The sequence below is a fragment of the Myripristis murdjan genome, chromosome 21 (assembly GCF_902150065.1).
Source record: "Myripristis murdjan chromosome 21, fMyrMur1.1, whole genome shotgun sequence".
NCBI classification, from domain to species: Eukaryota; Metazoa; Chordata; class Actinopteri; order Holocentriformes; family Holocentridae; genus Myripristis; species Myripristis murdjan.
In genome coordinates, this window is record NC_044000.1 from 8,370,366 (window position 1) to 8,395,553 (window position 25,188).

A 25,188-nucleotide genomic window follows, 5' to 3' on the forward strand; every position below is an offset into this window, starting at 1 on the left:
GCGAGAAACCAGGAGGAAATAAAAAAAAAAAAAAAAACAGAAACACGGTGTATTTCAAATTAAATTACTAGAAAACTACCCTAACCTTAATTGCATTCATTCATTCATTCATCTGAATGAATGAATGAATGGGGGGGTGCCGGAGCCAATCCCAGCGCTCACAGGGTGAAGGCACAACCTTAATTAACAGCAAAAAATTACAAAAAAGAAAAACATAAAGAGGAAAAAAAGAAAATACAGAAATAAAAACTTAAAAAAAAAAAAAAATCCCCTCGAAAAAAGAAAAAGAAAGAAAGAGAGAGAGAAAATGAATTTTGCTCAGACGGTGCCCACACACAGTCATCTGGGTTTCAAAAGGAGAATATATTGCACAATAAAAGTGACACAAACCTGTTGATTTAATTTTATCTCACCAACTCACAAACAAAGGATATAAATAAAAAGTCCATTCTATCCCCCTCACTTTTGAGATGTTGGCAGCACTAGATATCTGTAATTTGAGCACAAATGACTGTGAATTTATGTCAAGTCCCAGTCAGTTCCAACTCAGCTGAGTTTGAGTCAACACCAGATTCAGCAGGAGTAAAGACTAAGTCAGGACCAGAGTAAATTGAATTCTATTCAAGATCAAAATATGCAATACGCAGAGTTCATGTCTTCCCTAACAAAGCAAATATTAAGGTCTTTAGAGGTGTAGATCTATCTAAAAATCCACTTTGTTCTATAGTATTCAACAGCCGGGCATAGATGTTGGACAGCTACTACTACATATCAACAGGTGTCTACAGGAGAAGTCCATTAAATGATGCTGTGTGCTGGGGAGAATATTAACCAACCATCATTAAATTTACCCACTTTAATGTTTCTAAATAGATCAGACAAAGCTGACTCAGCATCCAGCTGAGTCAGAGACTGAGATAACTCCGAGTCAAAATAGACTAAAGACCGAGACAAATCCAAAGCACCAGAAAAATGACGTCAAGCACAGCACCACAGCCCGGGTATAGACCTTTTGCATAACCCACCGATGAATCATACTGTACATCTGTCTGCAATTTAGTTTCTGTGCTCGCTTGCTCTCTGCAGAGCTCGTGGGTCCAGCAGCCTCTTTCTTAGTCAGGGATGAATGTAACAGTAAAATTTGTCTCTGAACTCACCATCTGCCGTGCCATGTATAATGAGAAAGTCCGGTTGACTTGGTGCTGTGATATTACTGAGCAGACTGGAGATCTGTGGGAGAAAGTACATATTCTGCACTAAAGAAAGGCACAGTGATAATGCAGACATCGTCTAATGTTTTCTGGTTGACAAACCATTTTCAAACGCTAAGTGCTGATAATTCCACGCTCACTTCACAGGTTCATGATCTCATGTTATGGGGATTAACGCTGAATTTCAGCTTTGAAATTGGATAATATATTCCTTTGTCCCGTAAAGGTTCCTGTTCATGAATATTCATAGAGCCTGTCTCTTGTCACCAAAGAGCAAAGAAATTGCCCTGCTATGCCTGCCGCAATGTCACTGGATACTGTATAGAACAAAATAATAATAATAAAAAAAGGATTTGGAGCGTGATTATACAGGTGACATCCAAGGTGATTCGGGGGGATTTCAGAACTCATACATAGGCCCTATTTTTTGATGGCGCATACCAGGACTTGAACCTGTGTTTTCTATGGGTGATTTTTTTCTTGCCATTGCCTTGACTGTGAACTTGAACTTGACTGTGCCTAAGTGGGAGCAGAATTGTGGTAGGGGGTGTCTCAGCAGCAATCAAAGTGCAATTTTAGTATCCAGGATTACTGGGATTTGCACTTGAGTCCTCTACCAGATTGTTCAATGTTATATTCATGGCTTTACCAAACCTCTTTTGTAAATGATAATGTTGGCTTTGACTTTGATATAATCCCTCACGCAGGAAAAAAGGTACATTTTCAATCTAACACTGTACATGTGGCTGTGGTGTGAATGATTTTATATAAAACAGAATTCAGTGTGTGATATGACACACAAAAAGCTTTAGTCGCCAAACTGTTCCGGGCTGCTGTCACACTGAATTGTCAGAGCAACATGGCAGAGAGCGCTCTGCTTTAGAGGGAAGGAGAAGTGGTCATTTGAGTGGTCATGATTGAAGCCAGGCCCGGCACACCTACTGATAATGTATTCCTCCTAATCAAACCCCGTTTCTGACTGTGCCATGCACCCGCGGCAACAAAATGTCCAAAATCAGCCACCACACCCTGTGCGCCCGTGCTCCCTTTGACTGCACTATCTACCGAGCAGCACTGATTTAATAAAACAAAACTCTGTAGTTTGGATGGTAAAGGTCAGAAAACTGTCATGTAAGTTCACAAAGCCAGGCGACCACTGGGCAAGAGCCTTGCTTCTCTGGATCATCGCTATAGGACATGAGGGTATAAAGAGTATACTTTTAAGAGTGGACTGTACCGGGCTTTTCAAAGGATTTTCCTTCTGAATAACCCTTAACACCCTTAAAAAAAAACATTGAAATCCAGTCGTACTTGGTATTTGCGATCCTCTTTCGCTGGAAAGCCAAAAAACTTCTCGGTGAAGGCAGACCCTTTATAAGGATAAACACAAAAAAGAAGTCAATGGAAGCATGCTGTGAAAGAGTAAAGTGCAGTACTCCACATTTTTTCCCTCTTTTCACCAACCAACCAGTTATGACATCAGTGCCGCTTTCAAACATGAACTGCCTTTAAAATGTTTCTTCTGTACTATACATTGAACACTGAGAGAGGTATGAGCTACCATTCATGGATGATGCTGCTCTCAGCTCAAGAGCCTTTCTGATCTAGCGTGGATGCTCTGAGTCAATGGATCAGTTGGCATGCTGTTGTGTTGAATCAAATTGCATGCCGTCTCCATGACTGTTCAATTACATGGCTCTGATTTGATAATGACTATTTGTCAGTGGCTCTGTTACAACTTCAGACAACAAGAACTTTGCTTTTTTAGTTATTCATTGAAAAGTAACTAGATCTACCTGCAGCCAAGCCAGATTTTGAGCTAAATATATATGTTTTTAAGCAAAGCTATTTCAACAATGTTATGATTATGTATAATTTCCCATAAAAGTCCAGTCCTGGAATACTCAAATTTCAAACTCCATGAGTGTTTGACGCCCGCCCATCTCACCAAAGAGTCTCCAGTCTGTTACAGGAGCGACAGCGATGCCACATTTGAACATGGAGCCATAGGAGAGGAGCAGAACAGCACTTAGGAATCCTCCATAAGCCTGGAAAAAATAAGACTAACTTAAAGTAAGCTGGTAAAAGATCAGTGTTTGAGAGGTTTATTCTTTATTCAGTGTAATAAAGCAGTTACCTTCCCATAAACTCCGACTTTGTTGCTATCAATGTAGGGCAGCCTGATCAGATACCTAGGAGATTAGAGTGAGTTAAAGTATTAGTCACTTAACTAAGGAAAAAGCAGCTGTCTGATACATAATGATAGGATAAGGCAACTTTTAAGTAATCACAATTGGGATTCAATTAAGAATTGTATTAAGTATTTTTTATTTTCATTGTCATTATTGTTTCTCTAATTATTTTTTTCCATCTAATTGTTCAATAATACTTACTCTAAATTAATTGTTAATTAAAGGTAAAGGCCTGTCTGAGATTTTCCCTGTTGTTGAATAGATGTGTCAACCTGCTTTAAGGGGCTGCTAATCCCCAATTAATTTTATTTGTCTGGGGACAAACTGACTATTCGTCATTTTTGGCATCGAAATGGATGCCTATAAAAACATCAGGGCTTTGTGCGTATGTGATTTACACAACAACTACTCATTCATATATAATTCCAGCACATAAATTTTGCAGTGACTTAATGTTTTATAGAAACATCACTGGGTTTTATAAACAGTCTCTCTGTTCTCTGGCAACCAGAAAGTGCCCTTCCGTATCTGATTTCACAGACAGAAAAAGTCAGGAAAGAAGAAGTCAGGTGAAACGGAGTTTTTATACAGAAATAAATAAATTACTAAATAAATAAATAAATAAACCCTACTCCAGAGCTGCAATGTGGTCCTGAACCTCCACAGTTCCCAGTTGCTGGTGGACCTCATGCAGGATCCTCTGGCCCTGGAAGCCACTGCCCCGTCCGTCAAGACGAGCCACGATGACTTTATCTGAACTGACCAGCACAGAGTCCCAGTTGAGAACAAAGCGGTCGCTCACAGACTGGCCACCAGGGGCGCTGCCACTGAAACAGGAGAACACATTGAGTCCGTTAACAACACTAGACCTCTAAAACAATTTAAAGCATTAATATATAGACAGAATTATTTGTTCTTTAGCTCTTTGTAATACTACCATGAATTAATCATCTTTGATCGTCCTGTAATCCCTTAAATTAAATCTTACTATCAGAGCAGAGACTGTGTTGCAATAAGATTTTTATCATGGAATACAAGAAGAATATAATTAAAATTGCATGCATGCAAGGGACACAATGATGCTGAAAAAAAAAAAAAAAAAACATACATAATCAGTAAAAGTGGGTGCTGATTGGTTTCATCCAAATCCACAGGAAGAGTTAATTCCAGAGGAAGTGCTGTAAAAGATTTGAAGAGAGCTTTGTCAACAGAATTTCCTGATTTCAAACATCATCATGTCATGTAAACAATCACAATGAGCAGCATTTTTTTTTCTACTTCTAACAGCTTCACATTCACTCCACAGCAGATCTTGGCAGTGATAAAAAGAAAAAAAAAAAATAAAATGAAATAAAATAGCCGCAAGCAGTAATTCCAGGGTAGTATGTGTTTGTTTCAGGTAGTAATGTGGACATATCCTGCCAGTTTTCTAATAATAATAATTATAGCAACAACAGCAACAATAACAACAATAATAACAATAATAATAATAATGATGATGATGAACTGAAGCAAAAACAATAGGGTTTCAGCCATACAGGCTTGAAGAAGAAAAGCAAAGTACTGACAAATGCAAGGGTCAGCAGAGAGGTAACACATTCCGGCTTTCATAGAGAAATCTTGCTTTTGTAATACTGGAGGTTTTCATGGTTTGCTTGTATTTGTTTGGGATTACATGGTCTTTAAAAGGCAGAACAGGTTTTATGGATTAAGGGTCTTTGGCAAATATTCACAACCCAAAATAAACACTAACATATGCATCTAGAAAAAAAAGGCTGTTTTCCTTTTCTCTCCAACTTTTATTTCCTGAAAAGTTGACTGCAAGGTTTCACTCTGACTGTGTTTATTCAACAGCCTTAAATATGTATCACATTGTCTCTAATAGCACACACAGATTGGAGAAAAGAAGCCATATGGTGAGCCGTCCCTTCTAATTGAAACAGTACACTGGTGTGTTTCTCATTCCAACGGCTGATTCATAATCACCTCACAAAGCTCTGCACCTGTTCGTTCAGTTGTGTTTATCCTGGATTTGTTGCCTGAACAGCAGCGCTACAATTTCCACGTCTCATACTGCAGTCCTAACAAGCCTAACCGTCTATTCAACAAGCACGCATGATGTTGCAAACTGAAATGTTTCAAATGAATGACAGACAGCGGGTTCTTCAACCACAGTGACCTCGGCCAAAACTCACATACGTAGTCTTAAGACAGATATTGGGAGTAAAATAACATAAAACAAAATAACATACAATAAAATGACAAGAAAGTTGATTACGAAGGCTCTTCCATACAATTTCCCAATATTTTCATAAGATTCATCTATGTTGAACTCTTGGTCTCTCACATAGCTACAAACATCTGAAATAGGGCTTCTGTAGCATTTATGATATAAATTGAATTTTGCATGTTTGATGACGTGTTAGTCTGAAAGTTTAAATCCTTTCATGCTGCCTTTGAGAAGAATACGTCTACAGTTTAAACTAGAAAACTAACTAGAAAACTATTTGCAACATACAGTGACGGCATTTATGGTTTCTTATAATACGTATCTTTAACTTTAGGGAAGAAAACATTAGGCTTTTTTATTTTTTAGACTAATTATACAAAAAAAAAAAAAAAAAAGCATGAAAAACAGCACCTAAGGTTAATATTTTCCTGATTCATTTTTCTGAATCTAGCCCTTGATTAGTGTTCTTAAATGGGTGGTGGGGAGAATGAGTGGTAATTGGCAGTGGTGATGATGATAATGATGATGATAATGACAACACTGATCTCTGGCTCCCAAGCTCTGTATTTTTTTTTTTTTTTTTTTTTTTTTTTTCACATAGAAATGATTGCATCGCCATACCAAAGTTTTTGATTAGTACTGTTCTCCTCTCCCTCTTGGGTATTGTCCTGCTTATCAGTGCATCTCTTAATACTGCGTTCTTCTCCAGGATGCCATTCCCTGTTTGACGAAAAGCTGATTTAGAATAAAAACAAATATTTAATTCTCTTTACTATCTCATGCATCCAAATGCTTTCATATAAAATCAAGATGAGAAAAATATACATTTTCCAGTATAAAATGTCACCATTAACACTAACACATCCTTGTAGCACCAACAGAACATCCAACTGGAAATGGACCAGTATAACTGATTTACACACCATAACTAATTCAGAAGAACTAATTCAGCTCAATCTCCTGCTTATTAAGAAATTATCATAACTCTGTTAATTTGCCAACAGCACACACAATAGCCACACTCTTGAAGTCACACAGTTCAAGACATTGTAATTCAGGGCACTTCCACATCTGGCCAAATGAGGGTCAAATTGCATGGTAACTGATAATGCGATATGTGTTGTTTGTTTTAGCCCCACAGAGGATATAATGATGCAACATTAATGAGTGAATTAATCAACATCTCTCAAACTGTGAGTCTGTTGGAGAGGAGGCAACTGATCATTTATCTACTGCAAGATCCCCAGATGCTGCTCTGAGAGACGGATGCGCCCTCAACAACATTTCAAGCACTTAACACTGCCTTAATTGAACTGGTATGTTCATTTTTTACAATTGTTAAATGAATTTTGCCCATTGACTGCTCACAGTTAATTGGGTTAATCTTCAACGATTAGTCAGTTTATGTGTTTTGCACTTATTTTTCATAGGAGCACACTGCAGGCAGATATTCACTTATGAAAAAAAAAAGAAAAACTTGGCAACTACCCAAACATATTGAATAAATATACCTGATGCAACTGACTGAAAGAGCCAGATAGCTAGAAGAAATTAGCTCAAGCTTGTCAGCGCCAGTGCACTTACTGTTCATATCATTTAGCTTGTGAAGAGTGGTCTGGGGAATTCCAGGACCTGGGGGTGGGGGAAATAAATAAATAAAACATGAGCAATTTAATATGACAACTGTGAGGTTTTTGGGTAATGGTCTTGCTCTGTATCTCCTGTGACCTCCACAGCTCAGACCTCTACAGCTCCTGCGTGCATGAGTTACATACCAACAACTCACTGCTTTAGACTGCAGAAGTAAATATTTCAGTACACACACACACACACACACACACACACCAATTGTGCGTGTGTGTGTTTGTTTGTTTTGTTTTAGTCTTTGCACTGAAACATATCTTTTTAAAAAGGTAGCTAGCCGCTACCATTGTGCCACCTGTTTTGTGGAGGTTTGAAAGCTCCACAAAACTCCTATGTTTTACTAGATGCATTTTTTTTAGATGTGCCGTTACACTTACACACAACAAGTTTCCTGACAGCACTTAAAATCTATGTGTGAACTAAGCCTAGGTTAAGCTATATGCATTATCTGGACCAAACTATTGGGACAATTAATCAATAAATACAGGTGATTAATTCAGTCCGATTGCCACAGGTGTATAAAATCCAGCAGTTAGCCATGCAGTCTGCCTTTACAAACATTTGTGAAAGAATGGCTCATTCTAAAGAGCTCACTGAATTCCAGCGTGGTGCTCTAATAGTAATGTAATAGGATGTCACCGCTGAAACAAGTCAGTCTGTGAAATTTCTTCCCTCCTAGACATTCCACCATCAACTGTAAGTGGTATTATTGCAAAGTGGAAGTGTTTAGAAACCACAGCACCTCGCTGAGCGCTGAGGCTCATAGTGCGTAAAAGTGGCCGATGCTCTGCTGACTCAGTAACTGCAGAGCTTCAAACCTCCTCTGGCATCAACATCAGCACAGAAAGTGCTGGGAGCTTCATGGCATAGATGGCGCGGTGTAAAGCATGCCGCCACTAGACTCTGGACTGGTGGAAACATGTTCTGTGGAGTGACAAATCACGCTTCTCTATCTGGTGGTCTGATGGACGAGTCTGGGTTTGGTGAATGCCGGGAGAACGTTCCCTGCCTCTGACTTTGTGGTAACAGTTTGAGGACGGCCCTTTTCTGTTCCAGCATGACTGAGCCCCAGTGCACAAAGCAGCTTCATAAAGACATGGCTGGCTGAGTTTGGTGTGGAAGAACTTAACTGGCCTGCACAGGGTCCTGACCTGAACCTCAACCCACCTTTGGGATCAACTAGAACGGAGACTGCAAGCCAGTATCTGACTTCACAGATGCTCCTCTAGATGAATGGACAAAAATTCCCACAGACACACTCCAAAATCTTGTAGAGCGCCTTCCCAGAAAAGTGGAAGCTGTTCTAGTTGCAAATTGGGGCAAACTCCATATTAATGCCTATGGATTTAGAATGGATGTCAGAAAAGCTCCTGTAGGTATTCTGTGTAGGTGGTCCAATACTTTTGTCCATATAGTGTATATACTAAGCTATATACATATATCAGAAGGGAATAGTGAAGACATAATCAAACCTGCAAGAAATTAGAATGTTTTGGATGCCTCAGTGGCAAAACACAGGTTAAATCTTTCAACACACGTGCATTTTCCTGCTATTACAGCACCAAAATGAACACGGCACTCAAAGCTTTTTTGTAAACCAGTGATGATATTACTGTAATTGCCTTGATATCTGCCTATCAGATGGAATGTGCAGGAATGTGATTATAATTTTGTCTGTAATGAGGCATTACCTCTACAGTTCAGCAGAACATGGTGATAGTCTGGGCTGAGGATAGCGTCGTAGTAGGTGCACTGTGGTTTGAAGAGGGAGCAGGAGAGGCATTCTCTCTGAAATGGATCCACAGTGGAGACCCTGTTTCAGGAAGACAATGAAGTATGAAGACAACAGAAATCTATGTGACAGGATTTACAACATTTGAGACACAATCTGTTTATGTGAAGCCCACAGGTAACAGCCAAAATAAAAGATACACTCTGCCAAACAAAATATATTAAAGTTACAGCCGTGAACTCTGCATGTATATATATATGTAATGTAATAACAGACATACATGTTTATTTCTGTAATCTCTTCAACTTTTTCTCAAATACCATGAAAGCTGCTGTTTCACTTCACTACTTCTCTGATACGGCTTCAGTCCATATCAAAGGGCAAGGTAAACAGGAATGAAACCATTCTGTTATCAAATACAAATCCATCCATCATATTAAATTTAGTGCCATTCTGAGTTATCGCTTTCATCCTGCTGTGAAACATTTCTAGTCTGATGGGAGTGGGCTCTTCTGAGACGACAGTGTTCCCATCCACAGAGCACAAGTGGTCACTGAATTGTTTGACGAGTGTGAAAGTGATGGAAGCCATAAACCGTGGCCAACTCGGTCAGCAGATATCAACTCAGCTGAACACTTAGACGAGGCTCTAGAGCGGCGCCTGAGACAAGTTTCCACCGTCCTCAACAAAAACACCAAATACTGTAATTTATCATAGAGGAACGGTGTTGAACTCCAACACCCGACACTTGAACACACACCAAAGGTATTCTGAAGACTATTTATGTCAGTTTTTCTTTTATTTTTTAGTGCTTTTAAGTATGTTGCTACTTCCTGTATTTCTATATTATATTTAAGTGAAATCCATACTTTACCTGTACAATTGTCTCTGGGTTGCATCACCCTCTGTACTTAGGAAATACCTATATAAAAACAAAACGTACCTATTATTTGAGATAGTTGTTAACTGAGTCAGAATGTGTGGTATCTGTAACTCATGCTTACACCAAGTTTGTGCTCTGGTCATAAGCCAGGACCTGAGAGACTTCCCAACTTCCTGAGGTCAGGTGGCGAAGGTTGACCTCTTGACCCTGGGACTGGAGGAGCACGAGACACAATACAAAAACACAGAGCAACAATACCTGACATAACACCTCGTAGTTCCACTGAAAACTTTTAAAAATGTGACCTTTCATGCCCCATCTCACACCCAACATGGCCTTCAAGGGTGGCACTGGTGTTATCAGGTTTTCTATTGTGCCTAGACACAACTTTCCATCCAGCCTTAAAATCTGTGTTACAGCTTATTATCTCAGCAGAAACTGAACCAAACTGGCAGATCTCCTAATGCCTTCAGTGCATGGACTGTGCTGCACTCTCCTTAATTTATGAATATATTCTTAATTCTCCAGTGTTTCAGGAAATGGAGTTTGGATACAATCCAAAATGATGAGGTCTCAAAATGAATGGGATCACATGAGCCGTATACATAATTGGAAGCCTAACAGTCCAATAGGCAGTGGGGGGAAATAAGGGAACAGAGAAGTGATAAATGTAAGCAGTTCTGCCAGTTTCCTTTAGACAGCAACAGGATTTAACAGCTTTAATAATAGCTGACAATATTTTTTACCTGGTTGGATATCATGGTGATGTGGTTGAATGCCCCGCGTCCACCGTGTTTCAGGGGCATGGTGATGAAGAACACTGTGCCATCCTTGGAAAAAACTGGCTCCTCATTCTAAAGGAAACACAAACAACAAACACACAGCAAACATTCAGAAAATGCTCTCCCCTTGTTGCCTTGTGGAACAATAAAAGAAGAACTTAATCCCAGAGAAACCCACTAAGGACACACAGCTAAAATGCATGAAAAATGGGCTGAAAGCATCATGGAATTTCTCAGAGCAACCCTATACATTAATTTCAACAGATAACACTAATGAGCCATTAGCTGATTTGTTGGCTGAACCCTTTTTATTCCATGCTGATTACATTTTGGTTTGTTGATAAAGCCAAGTTTCAATTAAATTGTGTTTTTGTTGTTCTGCCATACTTGACTTGCCTGCTTGAGCTAAAGAACTGGGCTGAAGCTCTCACCTGACGATCAAGCCACTTCTCTGACGTCATCACATGTTTCTGAATTGAAAAGATACAAGTCAATGCAAATTATATTAATCACTTAAGCCACTGATGGAGGTAGAAAATGATTAAGGGTACTGTAAGTTACTCACCTTTACACACTCAGCTGTGGTAGCATTACACAGTGACAGGATTGACATGTTTTGAGCTCGATTCACCCAGCGCACTGCCAATGCCTCCTCTGTCACCCATTTCACCATGGTGATGTAATACTCACTAAGCATAGGGAAAAAACACCTTAGAGCACATTATGTCTAAGTTGGAAAAATCAGTGTATTGTTTTTTTTTTTGTTTGTTTTTTGTTTTGTTTTTTTTCTGCCGAAGGTGTTTAACAGATACCTCTTCTCAAAACTGTCCGGAGGTTGCAGTTCAGTCATTTGGGAGCTTCCATCTAAGGTGACGACGTAGAGTTTAACAGTCGGATTGGTTTGACCCATCTGGAGCCAAAGCAAAACAAATCTACTATTACATTCGCAGACCTACTCAAATTCCACATAAAAGTCATGGTGCACTGCATGCACTGCACCGATAACAATGCACACTGAATAATATGCCAGATTAGTTTTCTATTTTTATAGGCTGTCATATTGAGCATTGCCAGTAGCACTTTAACTGAAAATATAATGACAATATGAAACAAGTAGAGAACAAACTGTGATGCTGTATAATGTGCAACCCCTGGGGCCAGCCAGTTGTTTTCCTTCACTTGCGCCTTCCTCACAAATAGAAGCTCATTAGTCTACATGACGAGAGAAATTTCATAAAGTATGGCATATCCTATCACAATGATGACAGTATCTATCCACACTTATGCTTGCTTATTTTTTATTGCTTATTCTTCCTGCCCCGTTAAATCCTTCACCCACTACTGTTTTGGTGGTGTAATATCTTCTTAGAATAGCTCTATTTTAATGATGGCCAGTTGCTCCATATTCTATGACAGGTAGTTTCAGCCAAGCAATCTGACTGATCAAAGAGATGCTTCAAATGTGAACTGGTGACTATCACTAGCGGTAACTGCGGAGTCAGTCATTGATCACTCTTGTCTCTTTTCTCCCTCTTTTTTTTTACCTGCATGTGCATGTGCTGTGCCACTATTATGAAGAAAAAACAAACAAACAAAAATAAGACAGTATTCATTCATGTACATCCAGCTATTTAGCTATTTAGTGAAGTCATAAATCATTTAACACAAAACGCTGATTCAAAAATATTTTGTTATGAGCTACGGTTTACAAGCTTCTGCCATAAAACACTTTAACAGGACTGCAAATCATCTAATGTTAGGATCCATGGACTGCACAGCTGTAACCATAGCAACTTAATAAATCTGGTATGACTGCTTTTGAGCACCTAACCAGCCATCAGTTTCATGTGCAGTTTCACGGTCTCTGAATAAATTAAAATTCTTGTTTGGAAAATGTTGCATGTCTCTAATATAAATTAGCCAGGCATTTGTCTGCAGTCATCAATAAGTAAAGTCTTTATGGCACAAGGTCTCACTAATTAATCCAATTAGACATTTAGTGCGCACTTTGCAAAACTGCAGAGAGCTGACTGAGGAGTGGACAGTTTAGATTCAACCCTCAAAAACAGTAGAATAAGCACATACTTAATCAGTGAGAATCATGTAGATTCAACCATCAAAATATGTGCTTATCTTACTTTTTCATCGGTTCAGTCTGTACGGTCCTCACTTCAATAGACCTTTGGCAATTTTGCATAGTGCACCTTTAACAAAGGGGAGCGGACTGCTTATCTACAGGATGATGTGATTAGATGTAAAAAGCATCAACGTTATGTGAAGCTGCAGTCTGTTAGGCACAAATAATATACCTCAGGATTCCTCCATCAGCCAGTCAGAAGAGTAGTCAACAAAGCCTTATAATAAGAAGCAATAATACCCTTGAGGGTGTTCTTTATTCAATTATGGGTACTGCGGTGATGCCAACGGAACTCGGCTGTGCCCCTAAACGTAGCCGCATCATCATCCTGCCCCCTTTATTGCTCCTTATCAGATCACAGAGGGCATGCTGATATAGATGATGCAGAAGAGTCAAATATCTGGCCGAGTACTGCGCTGCAACAATGTTATTTAAAGAAAAACGGAAGAAGGGGGGCAATTAAATCCCTCCCTCATTTACACAGTATTACAACACTGACCCTGCTCAAGGATATCAGCAACATTATCACTGTGTGTGAGTGTGTGTACAGTGTCATGCACTGTGTGGGTAGGCCTAAGATCAAATGCAATGTTCTATTAATTAGATGCCCTCCTATGGACATATCATGCTGTCTCCCCAGTCCGTCTTTCTGGTGGGTCTGAATCAACAAATGAGCTTGTCCTCTGCTTCACACCCCCTATCACCTCCTTCCTCCACTACCCCTGTTCCTGCCTAAAAGGCATTTGGTACACTAAGCCCCACATCAGGGGATGGAGCTCTGCTAACTCTGCCTTACTAAAGCATATTACACTCCTTTTCCCTCCCTGTGCCAAAGATCCCTACAATCATCGCCGCCATCCCTCTTCAAAGGGAGCAGGTCGGTGTTGACATGAATAAAACAAGAAAAAGATTCACTAACGTTCATGAAAAAGCTAAAGCCAGGGGTCTGTGCAGTTATTGTATTATTCATAGCACCTCTGTGATATGATGAAGCTATATCTCTTGATACACACCTCCTCACAACCAGAGGTAACTAATTACATTTACTCATGTTACTGCAGTTGAGTATTTATGTATTTATTTATTATTGTATACTTCACCATATTTTAAATTGTATCCATTACAGAGAACAAATAATCAATGACTGATCTTGGAACCTTTCACAATAAAAGCTCACTCGGCAAAGATGAGAAGAGGAAGCTGCTTCTATGTTGTCGGTTGTATTTTGTTTTATCATTTCCAGACTTCACAATAAAAGTTGCACAATGAAAAACTGCTGATGGTCAATGGAAGAGAGGACCATTTAGACTCAACTGGCTAAATGTGGAATAAGTGTGGAAAAAAGGGGAATAATGATGAAAACTGTCTAGACTCAGTGATCACATTATCGGCTTATTCCACATTTGTCAGCTGAGTCTACAGGGTCCTCACTTCAATCAACCCTTTTACTACAATAGGTTTTCATGGCAGTACTTCTACTTCTGTCTAAGTCAAATATCAGCAGAGTAACAGTACTTCTACTTGAGTAGCAGTTTGTAGTACTCTTTCCACCACTGCTCAAAACTAATAATATTATAACATAAGATGATGGAGACACTTGGATTTCAATTGGGGCTAATTATTCTAGCAATTATTCTGCTGATCCAGATCCTTTGTAATATAATTTTTCCAGCACTGATACTGATTGGAAGTCTGGTTCTATAACAGTGCTTTTGTCCCATTTCATCTGCTGAGTCATGATACTTCTCATTTTGGGTGTGATATAGCATAAACAGTGTAAATAATTGTCTGCTAAACATTTGTTCTTGCCATCTGATTTTCGAATTTGTTCCACTGATCATCAATTTATATACAGTATATGACCTGATTGACCAAAAATGACAGGGTTTTTGATTTGTTATACAAGTTAGACATGCTGGTTAGAATTACAGTAATTCTCTAACCCCAAGTCGCACCTTTGGGTAAGGGTACTGTTTTCCCCTGGGATACAGGGAGCCCGTGAAGCGAGGCAGGAACATGTTGGGGACCAGGGTGTCGTTGATGGTCAAGTAGGCCAGTCTGGAGCCATCAGGCGACCACCAGTGGGCCACCTGGGTGTGCAGCACCTCCTCTGTAAAACCAAGACAGAACAACTCAGACAGCCACTGGAACCAAGAGTTTTATTCTGAAGCCATGTGAATCTTTAATGTGTGGATTAATGGCTGATGGATATATTTAATTTAATAAAGCTAAGTGCTTCATAGGCAAGCCCAGACAGAAATACAGTTCACTTGTTATTTATATTTTGTACTCTCTCACCATCTTGCTGTATCGCTATCTGGTGTTCACACCATTTTAAAAGCGTAACTTAATCCAAACTTAACAGCTACTCCTTTAGTACTTGCAATCTAGTTTCCAGGCAATTTCCTAGTGAGGATTTTTTGTTTAAAAATGTATTTGTCACTTGGTAATCACCTGCAAGAAACAACAATTTATGTAGTAGATAGTGATTATCCAGTCTCTGACAGTATCATACAATCAGCATTCCAAACAGGTTTCTAAATTTCTCGGTAAGTACGTTTTTTTGTTACCAACTTATTTTCTCGTAAATATCTGGTAATTAACAGAATAATAATAAAAAAAAAAGCAGCACCATGAAGGGAAATCATCCACAGTGGGAAATTTATGAAAAATTAAGCTGCTGATACTGTATTTTCATCGTGAAAAAGTAGTAATATATAACCCTCAATACAGCAGGACTGTAAATTAAACAGGAATCATACAGACAATTTATCAGCCATCACCTTCTCTCTGTATACAGATAATGCATGCTGTAAATAACCAAATATGAAATGTTTCTGTTTCTAATGTAATGTAATGTAATGTTTCTGTTTCTTTGTTTCTAATGATTATTGAATTATTAGAATAATATAAGAATTAAAATAGTGTAATTTGATCTGTGGCTGAATAATTTAATGTCAGATGGACCGTGATGATATGTGGATTCATGGAAATAGTGGCTCTGTTTTAGATCTCAGTAATGTTGGAGGGGCTCATAAACTTGTAAACTTCAGTTCCTTTGCTTTGCTGCAGACTTTACCAAGTCTTGGTTGATGTTTTAGAAATATGAATATTTTTAAGCTAAAGCAATTTCAACCAGAAATACTCCTGGTATTTTGCATATTTTCTCCAGCTGGAAGAATGGAAGGTACTAAAGGTAGTTACTGACTTGTTGTGCATTTCAAGCGGCTTCATTACGCCAGATTTTGCGCCTCAGCCGCCTCGCTCTTACCTTCGTAGAGCCAGTCAGAAATGCCATTAAAGATGATTCCTTCCTGTCCAGAAGATGTGAGCCTCCAAGAGCTGCTTTGAACATCTGTTTGGTAGTAAATGTTGTTTTCAAATATATACATCTGTGGGAGCAAAATAAAACTAATTATCTGCTTTGTGAACATGCATAGGTTTTCATTTGCAAAGAGCCTCACAGCAAAATGTGCGGCACAAATATTCTCTGTTGTATACACACCTTTCATGTGGACATATGCCTCATGTATGGAACATTTTCATACACACACACACACACACACACACACACACACACACACACACACACACACACACACACAGAGACACAATTAGTTTGACACCCCTTTAATTCAAATGGCCTTTAAGTGGGATATTCAACATGAACTCAATGAGCAGCGTTCTGTATGGAGAGAAAATGAGAGAGAAGATAGGACGAAGTGCAAAGGTGTAGATTCTATAGAGAACACAGTGATTGGGGAGATAATATTTCTGTGTCAACTTTTTTGTGCCTTTCCAGCAGGCTTAGTTCACTGATCTAGATTGCATATGAATGAGACATAATATGTCACATTGAAAACTTGCTAAATAAGGGCCACTGCTTTTCACTTCAAATATCTGCATTCGTGCCACTTGTGATCTATTTTTAGACTGTAAGCCTTGAAATGGGAAAAAAAGGAATAAGAGAAGATTTTTTTCTTTTCTTTTTTTTCAAGGACTCAGGTGATTATGAAATATGTTCACATGGACATCATTTTTCAACATCACCACTGAACAAATTGAGGAAATGTAGTGAACTGATAGCACAGTGAGAACATGCACACTGACAGAAATGCATATTCAGAGAGTGGTCATGAATAATAAGCTCATCTGTAGAGATAACACAGACAAATATGCAGGGGAAGCTCATGAATAATGAAGACTACTTTGTCATTAGCAGTGTGACACACTGCTGTAGGGCTTTCTGGGAAACGGATTCCACTGGGGGCAGGTATAAATACTGAGGAAAGTAGATAAATATGCTATCAAATGGTTAATTACATTCCTTGTCTACACTGGAGGAAATAATGGACTGATTATTCCGTGCTTAAAACTCTGACAGTGGCAGCATTACTCACACCGAGAGGTTTGGTAGCCCAACATGTCTTCCAGCAACAGCTTGATTAGTGTTACCGTCTCTGGTTTTTCTTCAGAATAATTGTTTTAGGGGACTGTCTTTTTATTCATGACCAAAAATAAATAAATAAATAAATAAAAAATAAAAAAATAAAAATTTGATCAGCATTCACCTCAGAGCAGAGGGGATTTGATATAATGTATTATACTAATCATAATTTTATATAAGCGGTGCAATTTAACATCAATTTTAAAGTTTTTGCATGTAGCAAGCCATTTGAAGTGTGAAAATGGACCAAAACAGAATTTGTTTCCAGCTGCAACTCCTTTATAAACCTTTCCTGCTTTTACCAAACATGAAAGAGCCTAGTTATAACTCTATTATATATGATACAGCATTATCTATGATATATTTTTTTGTAACTGGAGTTTATTTCCATGCTTTGTTTGAGGTAAAACTTTGTTTCAGGCACTGCATAAAAAACTTATTGCCATTTCTCTACAGCAGAGTTCAAGCAATATTGCAGAGGTTGTCCCCTTATTGTTTCTTGGCTACTTACTGATATCCAGCTTGAGGATTTTTACCAAAGACTGAGTTCTTACTGAGGAATTATGAATGTTTTACTTCAATCAGTGCTGCAGAAAAAACAGAGTACACTGTAGGTTGATCAGGACGAGGAGACCTATAGGCCAAAATTAAATGTGCTCTGCTTATCGCCTCTCCTGAGGAGGAGCTGCATATTTGCACAGTAGAACAATGTTCAGGTTTCAGCGATGTGGTCTGCTTTGATAAGTCTTCAAATGCAAATATATTTCCTTGGTGCTGTCTCCCATTGCAATTTAGACTTTTGAATAAAGTAGAGGAGGTAAAATTAAAAGCACCATTCAAATTGCCATCAACAACTTGAAACTGCATGGTATTTACAACTAATTTTTGTTGTTTATTTGATCTGCCTGGTGCACCAGATAGGTTAATTCATCAGGGCAATTCAAATGGAGTCACATAAGTTGTTAACCACAGACTGTCAACCAAAATGATAGTGATTGTCTAAACTTTCTGGCACTCTTTATATTGTCAAATATGGCAATTGCTTCCCATCTGGCATTGCAGGCTTGTTAAAACAAACCCTGAAAAAAAAAAAAAAAAAAAAAAAAACAATTGTATGGGGGGAAATGGGGGAAATGATCCATGAGGATCCAATGATCAGGACATTTTGAGTATCTGTAAAGCTATATTCAGCTCATCGTGGTGCTCTATATACTTGCTAAAGGTTTTAAAAAAAAAAAAAGAAAAAAAAGAAAGAAACAAACAAACAAACACAATTTTTATTACATATAATAAGTACTACCCAACTTGGCATGATTCAATTATCCACTAGGCTGAACACATGCTATTGCATCAAGGGTGGTGAACACATTCTAAACTTTCCATTAATTTGTCCTTCCACTGAGTTGCCCTGATCTGACCCAGCAGAAAACTCACCAGCTGTTGGCCATGAACACCCCAGGAGGCGAACTGGAGCACTGAATCTGACACCTCTGGAGGGTTTAGCTCCCGCACCTCTCTGTCACAAGGACATTGAAACACCTATTAGACATTGCCCACTGCACACAACACATTTGAACAGTTGCAAAGACAAAAGATTTACATTCAGTTCAAATAGAGTATAAATGCATCTGCATTCCCTTTAGACTGCAACTCCAAATATATTGTACACAGTAATGAAATCTGATCATCTCCTAAATATAAATCCTCTGGAGACATATTGTGATGTCTGTGGTTAACTGTGATGCCGAGCTGTATAACACCAGTCTATTTACACATTTGTCATAATTCGATAGCATCACTCTCAAAACATAATACTGTATGTACTGTTGTTTTGTTTTTTTAATCTTTAAGTCTTTGCTCACTCACCTGGTATGCAAGTTGTAGATCAAGTATGAAGCCAAGAAAGAGTGCTGGTACACCTAAAGCCCAATCACCAGAAAAACACAGTCATTTTCAAGTGCATCTGCACCATAAACAGATCTTTTCTAATGATAATACAGCATGAAAACAAGAGCCAGCATAAACAAGGAGATTTATGAAGGCAAAATCCACCTTTGTACACTCTTGCCCAGCAATATTTTACCAATATGTGACTTTCAAAGCATTCTGGAATTTGTTTTGTGATGAATTGTTGTAATTTGCTGTTCAGTCAGCACACCCTCGTCATAAAATAAAACCATTTATTGAAACAAATGGTAATACGGTCGAGTTTGGCTGTGTGGCTCTGCCCCCGACGTGCTCAAAGAACAAATATATGCAAGCGCGACACGGTTTTGGCTCGGAGAGCATCCAAACCTCCCCGTGTATGGGACCGAGCCTGAGAGATGAACATCACTTAATTATAATGGCAATATAATAGATGAATTAAGCCAATATAGTGTAGAACAAATTCCAGAGTGCTAAAGGGGGGGAGGGTAGGCGGTGTGAGTTAAAATACTGCGGTCAAAGCCAGTAATAGCAGGAAGCAATTCAATACAGCAGAATGAGAGTAAGCAGGATGGTGAGCATCAGATCTGTTTATATGGACCACCTATGGGATGCAGCTGTGGTCATATTTGATTGGTGGACGTTGCAGCATCTGACATATAAACACCAACACTTCTAGTTTACTTCAACTGGGAGAACATAGTAAATATTCCATGTTAAAATGACGAAATTACCATTGGTTAAATTACCAAAAAACAAAAAACAAATCAGCAAAGATGCAGACTATGGCTGCGTAGTATTCTGGCCAATTGAGACTATACTTGAAGAAACTAGTTTCTCTGCCTCTTCTGTGACGGATTTTTCCCCGTATTACGGTTGAAGCCCTTGCTCTTTGATTCTGAGGGCCTGACATCAAAACCTGACGGGAGCTGCTGATGTTTTAGGTCGCTGAGAAACGCTCTGTGATCAAACGCTACTGTAGCTAGGCTGGAAATATCTTGATATGATGTCACATTTGGGCGGTTATCTGCAGTAATGTGAAAAATGCACCATCAAAAAAGACAAAAGGCCCGAGGAATGCAAGGAAAGAAACTTTTTTTTTTTTTTTTTTTTTTTTTTTTTTAGCAGCGAGGAAGTGCTGAGGGTGGATTTTTCCTATAAGTGTAGGAATATAAGCTTTGATAGCCTGCATATCGCATATTTGACATACATACATTTTACATTCAGTCATTTCTTGTTTTTTTTTTTTTTGTTTTTTTAACCAAAAGGTAGTCTCACATGGTACAACAAGCATAAGTATTAAATATATATCACAAACAAAGTCTCAGTGACTGATTCAAAGTTGAAGCCCTGAGCAAGCAAAGAAGCCTCAAGTTGTCACCTAACTGCTTGCACACTTCAGGCTGTTAATGGGTAATTCATCATTACTAATTCGCTATGCTAGATTCCTCACTGAGCTTAAGGCAATGATTACACGGTAGAAACTCAACATACAGTATAGCAGCTAGGGGGCCTATTTGAGATTTGTAAAATTTATAGTTTTATTTTGTCTTTAATCTGTATTCCAGCTTATGATTCCTGTGCATTTTTCCCAAATATGTCACTTTCCATATAAACATTAATACCACTTTCACTCTGTTGCACCATATATTTTCACAAAACCCACCTCACCACTTTTAGCCTGTAATAATTTTGCCCGTACAAAGAAATCCACTCACAAAGCTTTTATATCAGCATTTGTTGTTATAATGGTTCAATACCTGAGTGCCTCTGCATTCTAATCAGATGGATCATTAGCATAACAATATTACAGTAAGCTCACCCCAGAGCAATATGATAAATACTGTAGAGCCACTCCATTCCCCTTAACAAAAGCTCAATTGTGCATGGAATGGAGTCTGCTTGGCTGATCTACCAACAACCCAGCCTTCACTCCTAATTTGGACTCCGCTCTCCACTGCACAAGAGAATTCTCCAGGAAAAGAACACAAAAAAGAACAGATTGCATTGTAACTGGACCCTTCTTCTTCCTCTTCGTGTTCCTCTTCTTCAAAAAAGATGTCAACAGCACTCAGCGGATACCCCTGATCGTTGACAGCTCTGTGATGACTCCTTGATAAGGCTGTCAGCAACGGGTGACACATGAGAGGAGAGGATGTTTGGAGATCTGGAGATAGGCCTCTCAAAGTAACAGACAGTTTTAGACAAGCTTGGTGTGTTTGAAGCTGGGTGTGAGGGCACAGAGAGGAAAGGTGAGCAGTGTTTTTAGCAGAGCTCAGTCAAATAGTGCTTGCAAATTTGTTGCAGTTGCTTCATCCTGTTTAGAGTACGACACAGTACCATGTAGATAACCCTGCTCATCTCTTTGTATGTTAAAACAAACACTGAGAGCTGATTGGACAATAATTGACAAAGTAAGGGGTGTATGATGACTGTGAGGGATGCGATATGATAAGGTCAGTGTGTACAAAGTCTTAAAGTATGTATAATGTTCGAAGTATTTTTTATATTCCAAATGTCAGTTTTCACAGGTGGTGGAACAGTGCAGTGACATTTTCCATTGACAGTACAGATACTGAACATCACCCCCTGAGCTCAATCAGTGCTATGTAAGACAGCAGCTACGGCATTCACACCTTCTTCCAACTGTACCGTCAAGAGTACTCCCACAATATACTTTCATAAATTCTAAAGTTACGAGGAAAATAGTCTAACTTTGACCTTTAACCTGTTCTCCAAAAGAAGCTTGATACCCTTTTATTCGTCATTCTCTGATCCATCAATAACTGTAGTGCAAAGAAGATCAGAGTCACAAGACTTTGCACAGAGCGATGAGCTATTCAGAGAGCCTGCTGTCGTTCCCGTCAGGCAAATGAAACATGGTTATCAAGTGATGAAATCATATCGATTTATTTATAAAGCACTTTTAACAAAGCAGGGAATGAATGAGGCAGCGAACACAAGTTAAGGCGATGCAAAATATGGCCTCCATGTTGTTACATGTTACCAAGGAAGGTCAATGAGGGGAAACTAAGCAACTAATGAAAAGCAGCAAAGGCGTCTAGCACCTTTGTAGACAAAGGGATTGGATGGGTCTGAAGTTGGTTAGCTGGTCTTTCAAGATCAAATTAGTTTAAGTCATTAAACCAGTCCACTCTGGCCACTCTTCAACTGAAGCATTTGGTCCGACCAGACCAATTAGCGTCCTTTGGGGGACTACAGATGTGGTTTAGGTGACAATGACATGAGAGCTACAGAAACAACAGGGCATAACAATAGATTTTCCCTAGAAAAAAGGAAAGAATCGCGTATCAACAGGCTAACAAGCTAGCGGTATGGTTACCAACATGCTCACTGCTCAGCTGCTTAGCTCTGTGAGCCGTATGACATTCGTTTGATTGGATAGTTAGATAATGACTGATGTTTGATCCAATCACCTGCCATGTATTTTTGTAAACGCCTGTTGCTGCCCCACTTTTCCAAGCGGTTTGGATCTGACAGCACCCACACTGTGTTTCGTGTTGTGAAATGGCATAAAGAAATCACAGAATAGCTGTGCCAGGCGAGGCTTGGAGGGAGTAAATAGGTCTGAGATGTATTGAGGGGGCATTTAATGACTATTTAAAGCTTGGAAACTAAGACGACTCCAAAGGAAAAAGGTAGTCCATTAGAAAACATCTCTGTAGTATTTTAAAGACACTAAAATAGTGGCTTATACTCCGAGACCACAGTGCAGTGCTCTTTGCTTCACTACAACCTTATTTACATGCATTTCTTAATGAATAAATGGAAACTCTGTGCTATTAACTGGAGCAACCAAACTTGCACAACTTGTCCATGTGGCCCAGTGTCAGTAATCAGGATGTAAATATGCCAATAAAAATTAAGTCGCACATCCGCGTAAAAGGCTTCTGACCATTAGGAAACATCCCATGGAAGCCATTGAGGCAGCAGTATATTTCAGCACAGAGCTAGGACGATTATGATAAATTCATAAGACAAGTGGAGACGGTGGTGCAGGGGCAGGCTATTACTCTCCATAGACTGAGGCTGTCACTTTGATGATGAACACATCTGCTCAGACCATCTCAGGAGGAGATCAGCACCAGTCTCCTTCAAACTCTGCTGTCTCAATCCCATCAACCAGACAGACCTCATTATCAAGACACCTTACTTCAATGATACTCAGATGTTCCTGCGGCCATCAGGTGGACCATCAGATTATGAAACGTAACAGCAGAGAAGACATATGCTGTTGCTACGTAAAACAATTTACAACTAGTGATTTCACCAGTGTCAGACACAATAACACTAACGAGTTTGTTCCCCACAGAGGGTATAGTACATTTTATTCAGCCTGGTCAGCAGGGAAAAAAATGTCGGAATTTTACATTTCTGAAAACTCCAGATATGTTGAAATACCTGTTTCCGAATTAAAAATATGTTTCATACAGTTTGTCATAATGTAGTGCAAAGACCGCATTAGGATGAAGGTGGGGTGGTGGATTATTCAATCAAAGATATGACTTTAACTCGACAGACCGGAGTCTGATTCCCATGTTTAGTAGGAGCAGAGTTCATTTTTAACTATACAACATTATCTGGTTAATATTAGTGACCATTCGGTTGTGTTTATGAACCTTAAACACAAGTTTTTCCTAACCTTAACCATAACAAGAGTGGTTAAAGGTAATGTTAGATAACATTAGGTTACTTAATGTCAAGAGACCTTGAAACTGGTTCAGAAATGTAACATCTGAATGTATCCATGGTTTGCCGAAAGGTAAAAAGGTCCACTGTTTATTCTGGCAACTGGGTTGGTTTTATTTCTCTTCACAACTACCAACTTACATGAAACATGAAAATGTCACACACAGCAGTCCTGTAGCAACACCACAGCCCCCAAATTTCTGTACCCACTGACAAAATGTACAGGAATGTACAGGAAAGGGTTAATAGGGTTCAGGTGCCACTTGCAATAATGATAGTAATACATCTATAGGGCACTTATGTTACAAAGTGTTTTACATAAAATCGAAAAAAGTGAAATAACATAAAACAGAATGAAATCAGATGCGAAAAGCTGACATGAATAAAATATAAAGTGCAGTGAAAAAAACAAAAACAACAAGGAATCAAACAATAAAACATAGATACAACATCAAAAAAACAAACAAACAAACAAACAAACAAAAAAACATAATTTAAAATAAAAGCCATAATTATGAGAGGACTTTTTGGTAAATTTTAAGAAGCCATTTAAAAGAAGACAGTGATTTAGCCGGCCTGGGATCCTCAGGCTGATTGCTCCAGAGCAGAGGGGGCCTGACAGCAAAGGTACAATCACCCCTTATTTCCAGCCTCCAGTCTGGGCCAGCCAGCAGGTTCTTGCCTGTGGACCACAGGCAAGAACAGGCAAGAGGAATAATGTAATTCTTTTTACTGTGCCTGTGATCCACTGGAGCCAATGTCAGGCCTCTTGAAGACAATCCTCTTTGTATGCAAATAAATGCAGATGACTCTCATGATAGGGGAGCATAAGTCCTTATCTGTTATTTTGTTATAATTAATAAGGTCTATATGCCATTGCCACAAATGAACCATGAAGCTTGGGGCCATGCATAATATGTCGTTTATAGCTGAACCACATTGATGAGGGAAGCACCTGACATACCCTCAAAATCAGTAGGTGACTGACAGGCAATTGGAGGGTTAGGGGGTTAACCCTGTCAACAACAACATGTTGACGAGCAATATTTACTCATATTTTAACTATAGGGGTTGTGTTTTATTTTTTATGTATCAGAAGTAACTTTGATAAAGAGGGAGAAGGCAGCTTGCAGCTGAACTTGCTCATACTTGTTAGCTTGAAGTGCACTGGACAGGGCAGCTAAGTTGGACAGTTACCTGGTTTATTCATGGCAACAGGGAGACTCATGAATTTCAGTCTCAGCTGTTTCCATGTGAAGATGCATGGAAACAGCTCAACCCAAATAAAAACTAT

At 39.0% G+C, this 25,188-nt stretch overlaps 1 protein-coding gene across 1 annotated transcript in view; it reads right to left on the reverse strand.

The window, feature by feature from the left end:
* The window catches only part of LOC115380181 (inactive dipeptidyl peptidase 10-like), a 57,813-nt gene that overhangs the window by 3,352 nt on the left and 29,273 nt on the right, over positions 1–25,188 (reverse strand). The window contains exons 7-25 of the mRNA XM_030081269.1: positions 19,125–19,177; positions 18,693–18,774; positions 16,083–16,203; positions 14,767–14,921; positions 11,487–11,584; positions 11,240–11,363; positions 11,106–11,144; positions 10,639–10,746; positions 10,014–10,105; positions 9,884–9,931; positions 8,969–9,090; positions 7,218–7,265; positions 6,255–6,353; positions 4,512–4,581; positions 4,036–4,230; positions 3,349–3,403; positions 3,160–3,259; positions 2,523–2,581; positions 1,158–1,230 (exon numbers count right to left, since the gene is read on the reverse strand). Coding sequence (XP_029937129.1) covers positions 1,158–1,230; positions 2,523–2,581; positions 3,160–3,259; positions 3,349–3,403; positions 4,036–4,230; positions 4,512–4,581; positions 6,255–6,353; positions 7,218–7,265; positions 8,969–9,090; positions 9,884–9,931; positions 10,014–10,105; positions 10,639–10,746; positions 11,106–11,144; positions 11,240–11,363; positions 11,487–11,584; positions 14,767–14,921; positions 16,083–16,203; positions 18,693–18,774; positions 19,125–19,177 — 1,741 coding nt within the window. The remainder of the gene's footprint in view (positions 1–1,157; positions 1,231–2,522; positions 2,582–3,159; positions 3,260–3,348; positions 3,404–4,035; positions 4,231–4,511; positions 4,582–6,254; positions 6,354–7,217; positions 7,266–8,968; positions 9,091–9,883; positions 9,932–10,013; positions 10,106–10,638; positions 10,747–11,105; positions 11,145–11,239; positions 11,364–11,486; positions 11,585–14,766; positions 14,922–16,082; positions 16,204–18,692; positions 18,775–19,124; positions 19,178–25,188) is intronic.